General features: G+C 42.9%; 1 protein-coding gene across 28 annotated transcripts in view; it reads right to left on the bottom strand.

Moving 5' to 3' along the window:
- The window catches only part of ALG8 (ALG8 alpha-1,3-glucosyltransferase), a 40,418-nt gene that overhangs the window by 5,846 nt on the left and 22,165 nt on the right, over nt 1–12,407 (bottom strand). For 17 of the 28 annotated variants that reach the window (XR_012423560.1, XR_012423561.1, XR_012423559.1 and 14 more), the window contains 5 exons: nt 8,334–8,460; nt 7,954–8,057; nt 6,719–6,839; nt 3,507–3,646; nt 909–1,048 (listed from right to left, as the gene is read on the bottom strand). Coding sequence is in view for 17 of the 28 variants with exons in the window: in XM_074014874.1 (XP_073870975.1) it covers nt 909–1,048; nt 3,507–3,646; nt 6,719–6,839; nt 7,954–8,057; nt 8,334–8,460 (632 nt within the window). In the remaining 11 variants the exon portion in view is untranslated. Of the gene's footprint in view, nt 1–908; nt 1,049–3,506; nt 3,647–6,448; nt 6,840–7,953; nt 8,058–8,333; nt 8,540–12,407 lie in introns of all 28 variants that reach the window. The other 11 variants (XR_012423564.1, XR_012423567.1, XR_012423566.1 and 8 more) reach the window with 5 other exon arrangements.

Genomic DNA, 12,407 nt, shown 5'->3' on the forward strand with positions numbered 1-12,407 from the left:
TTGCCCTGTTGGCCAGGCTGATCTCAAACTCCTGGCATCAAGTGACCCACCACTTCAGCCTCCCAAAATACTGGGATTGCAGATGTAAGCCACCATGCCTGGCCCTTTATCTTAAAGATTACTGTGAGGCTCAAAAGAAAGAATGCAAAACAAAAACAGTTCTGGAAAATCTGAAATGTAGTACAGTATCAGGTATTATTCCAGAAGAGACTAAATCCTTACTTCGACTAACAACACTTAACAAGGAACCATGGAACCTTATTTTCAGACGGGATGACGCCAAAGCCCAAGCTTTTTCTTTTTTTCATTTTTGAGACGGAGTCTCGCTCGGTCACCCAGACTGGAATGCAGTGGTGCAATCTCAGCTCACTGCAACCTCCTCCTCCCGGGTTCAAGTGATTCTCCTGCCTCAGCCTCTCTAGTAGCTAGGACTACAGGCATGTGTCACCACGCCCGGCTAAGTTTTTGTATTTTTAGTAAAGACGAGGTTTCACCATGTTAGCCAGGATGGTCTCGATCTCCTGACCTCGTGATATGCCCACCTCGGCCTCCTAAAGTGCTGAGCTTTGGAGGCGTGAGCTACCGCGCCGGGCCAGCCCAGGCTTTTTCTATAACATACTGCCCCTCAATGATCAGATCTAAAAGCCGGCTTTCATGGTACTTAATCACTACAGTGCTTCTTTCCAAAAAGGCAGAAACAGAAATAGTACATGCATTTTTGCCTACCTTCATGGGTCCAAGAATCCCAAGTTAAGCATCCCTGTCCTGTCCTAGTAGAAGGAAATCTGTTCCTATACATCTTTGTTTTTGCCTATCCTGGTGAACATGACCAGAAGGGACAGAGCAAATAGAAAATAGGAACATTGTGAAATATGCCGAAATGCTCACTGGCTGAGCTATCTGCTTACCTCATTGGGAGAATTGCTAGAAGTATGGCTTTTTCATGAACATGCCAACCAAACATAAAGGAGCTCAAGGCACAAAGAGTTAGACATCGGAGAAAGCCTCTGGGCCCTTGGGGTTTAAACCAAAGACAGAAAATAGAGGGCTAGAAACAACAGGCAAAGATAAACTTCAGTATCATTTGAAATAGACTTTACAGAAACAGAGTTCAGGTGAATACAATTTGCATCATCTCTGAGAGACAGCAGATCTTAGACAATTCTTCATGAAACCAAATCATTGATCACTTTGTGCACAGTCTAACAAAAGTTAACATAAAGGCAACAACTCAGAAAAAATTGGCATTTGACGTGTGTGTGTGTGTGTGTGTATATATATATATATATATATATATTTTTTTTTTTTTTTTTTTTTTGAGATGGAGTCTCGCTCTGTCGCCCAGGCTGGAGTGCAGTGGCACGATCTCAGCTCACTGCAAACTCTGCCTCCTGGGTTCAAGTGATTTTCCTGCCTCAGCCTCCCGAGTAGCTGGGATTACAGGTGCATGCCACCACGCCCAGCTAATTTTTATATTTTTAATAGAGACAGGGTTTTACCATGTTGGCCAGGCTGGTCTTGAAATCCTGACCTCGTGATCTGCCCGCCTTGGCCTCCCAAAGTGCTGGGATTACAGGTTTGAGCCACCACACCTGGCCTTGATGTATATCGTTAACTCATTAAAATTAATTCTACTGGCTAGGCATGGTGGCTCATGCCTATAATCCCAGCACTTTGGGAGGCCAAGGCAGGCAGATCACTTGAGGTTAGGAGTTCAAGAACAGCCTGACCAACGAGTGAAACTCATCTCTACTAAAAATACAAAAAAAAAATTAGCTGGGTATGGTGGCACATACCTATATTCCCTGGTACTCTGGAGGCTGAGGCAAGAGAATCGCTTGAACCCGGGAGGCAGAGGTTGCAGTGAGCTGAAATTGTACCACTGCACTTCAGCCTAGGTGACAGAGCAAGACTCCGTCTCAAAAAAAAAAATTGGCCAGGCGTGGTGGCTCATGCTTGTAATCCTAGAACTTTGGGAGGCTGAGGTGAGTGGATCATGAGGTCAGGAGTTCAAGACCAGCCTGGCCAAGATGGTGAAACCCCGTCTCTACTAAAAACTACAAAAAAGGCCGGGTGTGGTGGCTCACACCTGTAATCCCAGAACTTTGGGAGGCCGAGGTGGGTGGATCACGAGGTCAGGAGATCGAGACCATCTTGGCCAACATGGTGAAACCCTGTCTCTACTAAAATAAAAAAAAAATTAGCCGGGTGTGGTGACGTGCACCTATAGTTCCAGCTAGTCAGAAGGCTGAGGCAGGGGAATCGCTTGAACCCGGGAGGTGGGGGTTGCAGTGAGCTGAGATCGCGCCACTACACTCCAGCCTGGCGAGAGAGCAAGACTCCGTCTCAAAAAACAAAAACAAAAACAAAAAAACTGCAAAAACATTAGTCGAGTGTGGTAGCAGGCGCCTGTAATCCCAGCTACTCGGGAGGCTGAGGCAGGAGAATCACCACTGCACTCCAGCCTGGACGACAGAGTAAGACTCTGTCTCAAAAAAAAAAAAAAAAAATTAATTATACTATCAAGATTAATAATTAGGTTCTGTGATATACCGTCTAACAACTTACTATATCTTCATAGTTTACTAATAGTTCACTTATTAATGAACCTAATAGGTCAAACTACAGAAGTCCATAGATACTTTTGAGCCAATAAATTAGATTTACCATATTAACAAATATCTAGTTTTATGGACTGGAAGGCCATAGAAACTATATGTACCTCATAAGGCTGAAATTTTAGGAAAAACGTTTTACCTCAATTAAAATCTGTGAACAAACAGGCCAACAGAGCTTAATTATCTACATACCTGTACTGCCATGTAATTAAGTGGAGTCAGGTGGTTGCTAGCAGGTTTGAAACATTCAGAAACCAAAATTAAAGATGAGTGTAATTATCGAAACGATTGAGTTGTTTATATTGAATTCTACTAAAATTATACCATGAAATTGAAGTCACTGTAATCACTAATGAAATTTTAGAAACGAAAATTTCTCAAGTACTTAGAATGAGGCCTCTAAGAGCATCTTACTCATATTAGACTCATCTTAGGTTCAAAAAGCCATTGTCGACTCTCTCAACTCATTATCACCATCAAGACAAAACATCCACACTGTCCAGATACATTTGGAATTTTGATAATTTAGCTAAGGATGAGAAAAACAAACCAAATCTGGATGTCCCTGCCACAAACATTTCCTTCTTTTCTTCGCAGCATGATCCATGCCTCTTTCTCCCTGGGCTTTTCTTTTTCCCTTCCCCCAGGGTGAACAGATGGTCTAACAGCCACTGGCAAGAATCTCTCACAGAGGCTTTACTGGTAATCCTTCCTTATGGTGTTCAAAGTTACTCTAAGAATTGCTAGGAAATGCTTCAATCTGCAGAAGGATTACAGGCATGAAATTTATCCTACAGTTGGAAGAGCTTGAAAGTTGAAATCTAATCAGCCAGACAAAAGGAAAGCAGAGAAAACTTAAGAAATGAGTACCATCTGTTGAGTTCTTACCAATATGGCAATCAGTGTGCAGATGAGGGTTGTCAAGGGAGTCACTGAGGGAAGGACTGTGTGTTGAAACTGCTGAACCAAACCACTTGTCATTGAGGCCTTGGGAATATTTTTGGGATCAAGAAATTTCAATTTCAAACCTATTAAACAGACATTTTGTTTTATTTTTATCTTTATCAGCGAGATACCATATATTAACAAGTAATTCCTTGAGGAAAAAAAGTAAGCTACTAAATCTTATTGATGCTTCAAAGCTAAGCTTTCATGAATTTAGCCCTATACTATTCTACCCAAAATGCCTCTGGTCTCAATATTGTAATATATAAAGCAGCTCTTTGCATTGGAACAGGGAATTTGAGCAGCTTATAGGAAACTTGCCAGCAGGTGGCACAAATGGTAATCTGCTCTCACCTCTGAAAGCAAGCTTCTAGAACAATCTGAGCATGTCATGAAGGAACTTTGAATCCTTCGTCTCCTATAGGAGAAACCCTGTATTCCTAAACATAGTATCCAGTGTCTTCCATGGTCTTGTTGCCCCTTCCCACCTGTCCAATCTCATCTCTACTTTGTTAAATGCAGCTTGGCCACAATGAAATAACTGTGGGTCCTCAATATACCACTCTTAACACCTGTATCCCTCTGCTTAGGCAACTCCCTTTGCCAAATGAACTTCTAATTCAATCACCTGAGAAAGCTCCTAAATCAATAAGCAGAACCGATTTTCTTGTGAGCTTACCTTTTTGTTTTTTTTTTTTTTTTGAGCTGGAGTCTCACTCTGTCACCCAGAGACAGAGGCTGGAAAGCAGTGGCACCATCTAGGCTCACTGCAGCCTCTGCCTCCCACATTCCAGGTTCCAGTGATTCTCCTGCCTCAGCCTCCCCAGTAACTGGGATTACAGGCATGTGCCACCATGCCTGGCTAATTTTTGTATTTTTAGTAGAGACGGGGTGTCACCATGTTGGCCAGACTGGTCTCGAACTCCTGACTTCAGGTGATCCGCCCACCTCTGCCTCCCAAAGTGCTAGAATTATAGGCCTGAGCCAACGTGCCCAGCCGAGCGAGCTCACTCTAGCAGTGTTCACCACAAGGCACTGCACTTGTTTATGTGCTCATTTCCTCTACTATACTGTATTCCTTGAAGGCAGGAATGATGATGAGTTATTTCTATCCCCAGTACATAGGAGCTCAATAAATACTTGGTTATTAAATAAATCAATTCAGAGAATGACAATACAAGCCTCAACAAGCTCCGGATAATAGGACAGACAGGGACAGTCTGAGTCCCTATAGGGCCCTGTCAAATGCCAGTCAAAATGAGTGCAATGTGGGAAAGATGTAGACTACCAAAATATTTTCTACTTACTAACCTCTTCCCCTTTCCCCTTTGGCCTGCTGATTCTCTCTTACAGCTAGTAACTATCTCCCTAAAACAAAGTTGTCTAACTCTGACACTGACTTTGCAAGTAAAACATCTTCAAAGAGACAGACACACAAGTGAGGTACAGTATAGCTTCCAGACTCAGACAAGGCAACTGACCTTTGTACCTCAGACTGTGCTGGCTGTCTAAAGCTGTTTTTGAAATATAAATGTTAGGAATTACTCTGTAAGAATGCCATGTACATCAAAGCTAGATTCACAGTGAGCAACATGGTGACACAATGTAAGGTCATCACATACACAGTGTATGATTTCCTCCAAGTACTTATCAAAAACAGTAAGAGTGGCCACCATGCATGCAGTGTCTATCATGTGCCCAGGGCTCTGCACTTACTACTTTTAGCCCCGTGAGGTACAGAGATGGAGTAACCTGCCCAAAGTCACACACCTAATAGGTGGTAAAACTGAACTCAGGTTTGTCTGGCTCCAAAGTCCCTGCTGCTGATAACCTAGTACTTTTTAAATTTTGCTTCTGTTCCTCACAACACACCGTATGGGAACAGGTAAAGTACTAGCATCCCTTTCGTACAGTGAGGAAAGTAAGATGAAAGGAAGCAAATGACTTGTCAATGCCACACATTGCGATAGCAATTTATGCAGGTGAGCCTCCAAACCAAGTCATCAGATTCCAGATCTGGAGTCCAAGGGCCGAATCTAGCCTGTGCCCAGTTTTTGCACAGCACTGAAGCTATGAATGGTTTTTACTTTTATAAGGTTTTAAACAAATGTGTGCATACAGAAATACAGACACAGACACACATATACACATGCACTGGGTGTGGCCTGCACAGCTCAAAATATTATCTGGCCAGTTACAGAAAAAGTTTGCTGACCACCACTCTTGATCATGCCATTTTCCCACCAAGCTAGGTTGTATTCACAAATGAAAGACTGTGTTACCCAGAGTGAGTTATTTTTAGTAGAACCATCTCAAAGCATAACTTATTTTTCATTATAACCCAAATTTTAAACAGCATAGCCTGGGTTTTTCATTTCTTCTCATCTCATGTTAAAATGCAGGGTTATTTTCCTTATTGGTTTAATACCCAGAGTCACAACTTACATATTCTTCTTTCTTGTTTCTTATATGTTTAGGTTTAAAAGTGGAGTCGGCTGGGCATGGTGGCTTGTGCTGGTAATCCCAGCACTTTGGGAAGCCAAGGTGGGAGGATCACTTGAGACTAGAAGTTTGATCCCACTCCGGGCAACACAGTGAGACCCTCATCTCTAAAAAACAAAAATTTAAAAATCAGCCAGGTGTGGTGGTATGCACCTGTGGTCCCAGCAACTCAGGGGGCTGAGTCAAGAGGATTGTTGGAGCCCAGGAATTTAAGGCTGCAGTGCGCTATGATCTCAACACCACTGCACTCCAGCCTGGCTGACACAGTGAGACCCAGTCTCTAAAAATAAGTAGGGGTTTGAATAGGAATGGTGAGAAGGGGGGAAAAAAAAGTAGGGTTAACTGCTGCTGCCAAATAATTTTTTAATTAAGGCAAAAATTACCTTTATAAAGTGTCTAAATATTTTACTGTTTCCACAGGAAAGGATCAGTAACCTCATTACCACAAGGAGCTTTTATAAGAAAAATAGTCTGTTTATTGCACTAAAGCCTCAGTCCCAAGAACTGCTCCCCCTGTTCATCCTGAAGGCTGAAATGCAGGACTGGAGAACAAACAATTCGGCCACATTCAAAACACAAAGGTTCTTCCATTTCTCCATGTGCCTAGTCCTTTCAATATTCAGAGTCTGAGTTAAGAATGCTCGCTACCATACCGATGACAGACAGCACTTTGTCCAAAGCATTGTACAAAGCCCAGAAGTTTGGAGCCCAGTATGCATGACAGAGGCCCCTCTTGAAAGGAAAGAGCCGGGAAAAGACTTGAGGCAGCTGATTCTGTTGAAAAGAGAAATGAAACTGATTAAACAGTCATCAATCTTTTTCAAATTCAAAAAGAGAACTAGGGAACTCTTTATGGTATAGTGTGTAGAATGTTATGGGGTCTGGGTTCTAGTCTCTATTCCTTCAAGTAAGTGGTTGTATGCTCACTACAATGTAAGTTCACAGAACCTTTTTTGGTCTCACTTTGTCCACTCTCCAGTGGGACAATATACACAAAAATACTTTGAATACCAGTCCGTACTATTGTAAGTATAATAATGGAAGAATTTACAAGCTACAAAGCAAAACACAGACTGCAGCTTATCCATGTCTACTAGGGTGAAGGGGAGAGCTGGGAAGACTACGAAAGATGTGATGCATTTCAGTTTTAGTAAGAATTAAAATTAATTAGTTGATTTCAGGGCAGGGAAGAAGAGGAAAAAAGAAAATATCTGAACATCTGTTAAATTCTATGCACTTTAGAATGTTTGCTGTCCATGTAAGACTACAAAATTATTGATTTTGTTACAAATACATTTTATCAAGTAGGTAAACTTACAAGGACAGAATATACAAATAATGAAGATCAATTCTGTGTTTGTGTATGTGTAACGTATAAACATATACATGTATACATATAGACATATTTGAATGTGCACAAAAATGTCTGAAAGAATACTATCCTATTGGGCCAGGAGCGGTGGCTCACACCTGTAATCCCAGCACTTTGGGAGGCTGAGGTGGGTGGATCACCTGAGGTCAGGAGTTCGAGACCAGTCTGACGAACACGGTGAAACCCTGTCTCTACTAAAAATACAAAAAGTAGCCAGGCGTGGTGGTGGGGCGCCTGTAATCCCAGCTATTCAGGAGACAGGAGAATCGCCTGAATCCAGGAGGTGGAGGTTGCAGTGAGCCGAGATCACGCCACTGCATTCCAGCCTGGGCAATACAGCGAGACTCCACCTTTAAAAAAAAAAAAAGGAATAATACCCCATCTTTGGGGAGTCAAGTTGGGTAGGAAGACTAAGAAAAAAGTAGCTTTTACTTATTTTATATATTCCTGGCTTTATTATGTTTTCTAAACACCAACAAAGAACATGTATTAATAGAAAAAAAAAAAAAGGCTTACCAAGGCTAGGAAAGGACCCAGTGAAAGAGCAGAAACTAGGAAAACAACCAGTCCCAGGGAAATAACACGAACAAAGCTGAAGCTGTTCCATCGAATAGACCCATCTACAGAAAAGGAATATTATCAGTAACCAGGAAGATGGAAAGGAACATTAACCACAACCTATATCATGTGCTAAAACTAGAAGTATCCCACAATAGTACACCAATCTATTCATGATGTGGCAAGAGCACAGAAAAGCGAGAGTGGGTAAAGGGCTTACGGGATCAGCCGCTGAGGTATCTGCTGTGCTCCATAAAACCTTCTTATCAAGCAAGCCACCAAGTCAACACAGTAAGGAAAAAATCGAAAATGTTTTTGCTATTATCACCAAAACTTGCCTGGTTTATTTGCAGTGAAACAGTAGGATCGCAGCAGATATACACCATAAGCTGGTGCTACATAGAGGTAGATGTGCTTGAAATGTAGGAGAACAGCAAAGAAAAATGCTCCTTCCATATGCCTTTTCTAGGAGATTTAAAAGGGAAATATCACTTTAAAATTCAGGATAAATGAAATGCAATAATGTGGTATCCTGGATTGAATCCTGGAACAGAAAAACAACATTAAAGGAAAAATGGGTGAAATTCAAATGCACCAATATTGCTTTCTTAGTCTTGATGAATGTACCATGGTTATGTAAGGTGGTAATGGGGGAAAATGGGTGAGGGGTATATAGGAACTCTCTGTACTATTTCTACAACTTTTCTGGAACGCTAAAATTATTCTACAAAAAGGTTATTAAAAAAACTAAAATTAGGCTGAGTGTGGTGGCTCACACCTGTAATCCCAGCACTTTGGTAAGCCGAGGAGGAAGGATTGCTTGACCCCTGGAGTTCAAGACCAGCCTGGACAAAATAGGGAGGCCCTGTCTCTACAAAAAAATAAAAAAATTAGCTAGGCGCGATGGCTTACACCTGTAGCACCAGCTACTCTGGAGGCTGAGGTAAGAGAATCTGCTTCAGCCCAGGAGGCAGAGGCTGCAGTGGGCCATGATGACGCCATTGCACTCCAACTTGGGTGACAGAGTGAGGCCCTGTCTCCAAAATGAATAAATAAATAATACAAATAAACAATACCTACTTTTATTTTTATTTTTGAGATGGAGCCTCACTCTGTCTTGCCCAGGCTGAAGTGCAGTGGCACAGTCCTGACTCACTGCAGCCTCCGCCTCCTCGGTTTGAGCAATTCTCCTGTCTCAGCCTCCCGAGTAGCTGAGACTACAGGTGTGTGCCAACACACCCGGCTAATTTTTGTATTTTTTAGTAGAGGCAGGGTTTCACCATGTTGGCCAGGCTGGTCTCAAACTCCTGACCTCAGGTGATCCACCCACCTCAGCCTCCCAAAGTGCTGGAATTACAGGCATGAGCCACTGCACCCAGCCAAATACCTACTTTTAAAGATGTATTCTGAAATACAAATACAGTATCTGGGATGTGTTTTAAAATAATCCGTGTGTGTGTAGATCATTGTACTATTTTCTCTACTTTTGTATGATTTAAATGTTCTATAATAAGATGTTTTAAAGTCACACCTGGAATCCCAGCATTTTGGGAGGCCAAGGCAGGAGGCTCACTTGAGGTCAGGAGTTGAGAACAGCCTGGGCAATACAGGTGAGACTCTGTCTCTACAAAAAAATATAAATATTAGCTAGGCATGGTGGCATGCCCTGTAGTCCCTGCTACTTGGGAGGCTGAGGTGGGAGCACTGCTAGAACCCAGGTTGAGACTACAGTGAGCCATGATCTTGCCACTGCGTTCCAGCCTGGGCAACAGAGCAAGACTGTGTCTTAAAAAAAAAAAAAATTTTTTTTTTCTTCTCACTGTCATCCAGGCTGGAATGTAACAGCCTGATCTTGGTTTACTTCAGCCTTGACCTCCTGGGGTCAAGAGATCCTCCTGCCTCAGCCTCCTGTGTAGCTGGGACCACAGGTACACACCAGCACACCTGGCTAATTTTTTCATTTTCTGTAGAGACGGGATCTCATTTTGTTGCCTAGGCTGGTCTCAAACCCTGGCCTCAAGTGATCCTTCCGCCTTGGCCTCCCAAAGTGCTGGGATTACAGGAGTGAACCGCCATGCCTGGCCCAAGGTAAATATTCTATAACCAATATAAGGAAAACATAGGCAAGTGATTCCAGCTAGCTTTTGAGACGGAGTTTTGTTCTTGTTGCCCAGGCTGGAGTGCAATGGTGCAGTCTCATCTTACTGCAACCTCCACTTCCTGGGTTCAAGTAATTCTCCTGCCTCAGCCTCCCAAGAAGCTGGGATTACAGGTGCTACCACCACGCCTGGCTAATTTTTGTGTATTTTTAGTAGAGACGGGGTTTCACCATGTTGGCCAGGCTGGTCTCGAACTCCTGACCTCAAGTGATCCACCAGTCTCAGCCTCCCAAAGTGCTGGGATTATAGGCATGAGCCACTGCGCCAGCCCAGCTAGCTTTTATACTGAGCATAGTGTGTTCATAAATTCATTATTCCAACAAAGATTTATCAAGTACTAAGCCTTATGCTGAGATCATATCCTACATGTCATCAGTAATAACAGACTGCAAATTCTCACTTAGGAATTAGAACCCAGAGAATTAAATTACCTTCACCCCTCACAGTTTCAGAATAGCTGAAGTTGATTTCCAAAGAAGGCTGGGAATGAGAACATGAACAAATATATATGATGCTATGCTACCAAAAATATCAATTAAATTTTATATTGTAGATTAGGTAACTTATATAGCATTATCAGGCTGAAGGCACCAGCACTATCAGGCTGAAGGCACTTGATCCTAACACTACTTAGGAAAACTAAAGGTATTGTGATGGAAAAAGAACAAAGGCCAGGCACAGTGGCTCACGCCTGTAATCCCAGCACTTTGGGAGGTCGAGGCGGGTGGATCACTTGAGGTCAGGAGTTCGAGACCAGCCTGGCCAACATAGTGAAACCCTGTCTCTACTAAAAATACAAAAAATTAGCCAGGCGTGGTGGTGGGGCGCCTGTAATCCCAGCTACTCAGGAGGCTGAGACAGGAGAATTGCGTGAGGTGGAGGTTGCAGTGAGCTGAGATCACGGCCACTGCACTCCAGCCTGGGTGACAATGCAAGACTCTGTCTCCCAAAAAAAAAAAAAAAGAACAAACAAAACAAAACCAGCTGCTTACTATAACTAAGAAGTTATAGTAAGACTTTGGCTGGGTGCGGTGGCTGATGCCTATAAATCCCAGCACTTTGGTAGGCTGAGATGCGCAGACTGCTTGAGCCCAGAAGTTCAAGACCAGCCTGAGCAAAATGGCGAAACCCCATCTCTACTGAAAAAGACAAAAATTAGCCTGGTGTGGTGGTGTGCACCTGTGGTCCCAGCTAACTGGAGGTTGAGGCAGGATGACTGTTTGAGCTCAGGAGGTTGAGGTTACAGTGTGCTGTGACTGCACCACTACATTCTCTCACCTGGGTGACACAGCATGACACTGTCTCCAAAAAAAAAAAGAAGTCTGAAATCTACCCACCTCACAGGAATTTTGGAAGGATTAAATGAGATAACAGTCCTGATGTTCTGTAGGGGAAACTGCTACAGGGACCATGAAAGGCCAGGTTCCTTCTCTCATCAGGTACGGTCTAGAATAGGTAGCTTTAGGACTAATAACAAAAAAGAGTGGGAATGCTTCCAGGTCTCTCTTCAATTTTATAACTTATTTAAGATCTGGGTAAGGTCTAGCTGATTCCATAGTCAAATTTTATTTGTTCAACAAGCATCCAACAAATATTCACTGAACAGCAATTATATTCTAATTACTATGTGGCTTTTTATGGTTAAAAGAGAAAAGTTTATCCAGACATTTATAGTTGACAAAGAACTTTAGGTTATCAAATTTGATCTTTCCAATGTCCCTGTGAGGTAAGTAGCCCCATTTTACAACTAAGAATGTAGCGGTAAATTTCATTTTATGGAGAAAATGAGGCTAGGAGGGTTAAATAACTTGCCTTCAGTCAATGGTTCCCAAGCCTGATGGTGTATCAAAATTCCTTAGAGATTCTTTTTTTTTTTTTTTTTTGAGGCGGAGTCTCGCTCTGTCGCCCAGGCTGGAGTGCAGTGGCGAGATCTCGGCTCACTGCAAGCTCCGCCTCCCGGGTTCCCGCCATTCTCCTGCCTCAGCCTCTCGAGTAGCTGGGACTACAGGCGCCGCCACCTCGCCCGGCTAGTTTTTTGTATTTTTAGTAGAGACGGGGTTTCATTGTGTTAGCCAGGATGGTCTCGATCTCCTGACCTCGTGATCCACCCGCCTCGGCCTCCCAAAGTGCTGGGATTACAGGCTTGAGCCACCGCGCCCGGCCAAATTCCTTAGAGATTCTTAAGCCCCATTCCCAAAGACTTTGATTCCATGTACAAAAGGATGGCCCCGAAATCTGAATTTCTGATTTCCT

Source organism: Macaca fascicularis, chromosome 14 (genome assembly GCF_037993035.2).
Source record: "Macaca fascicularis isolate 582-1 chromosome 14, T2T-MFA8v1.1".
Classification (NCBI taxonomy): domain Eukaryota; kingdom Metazoa; phylum Chordata; class Mammalia; order Primates; family Cercopithecidae; genus Macaca; species Macaca fascicularis.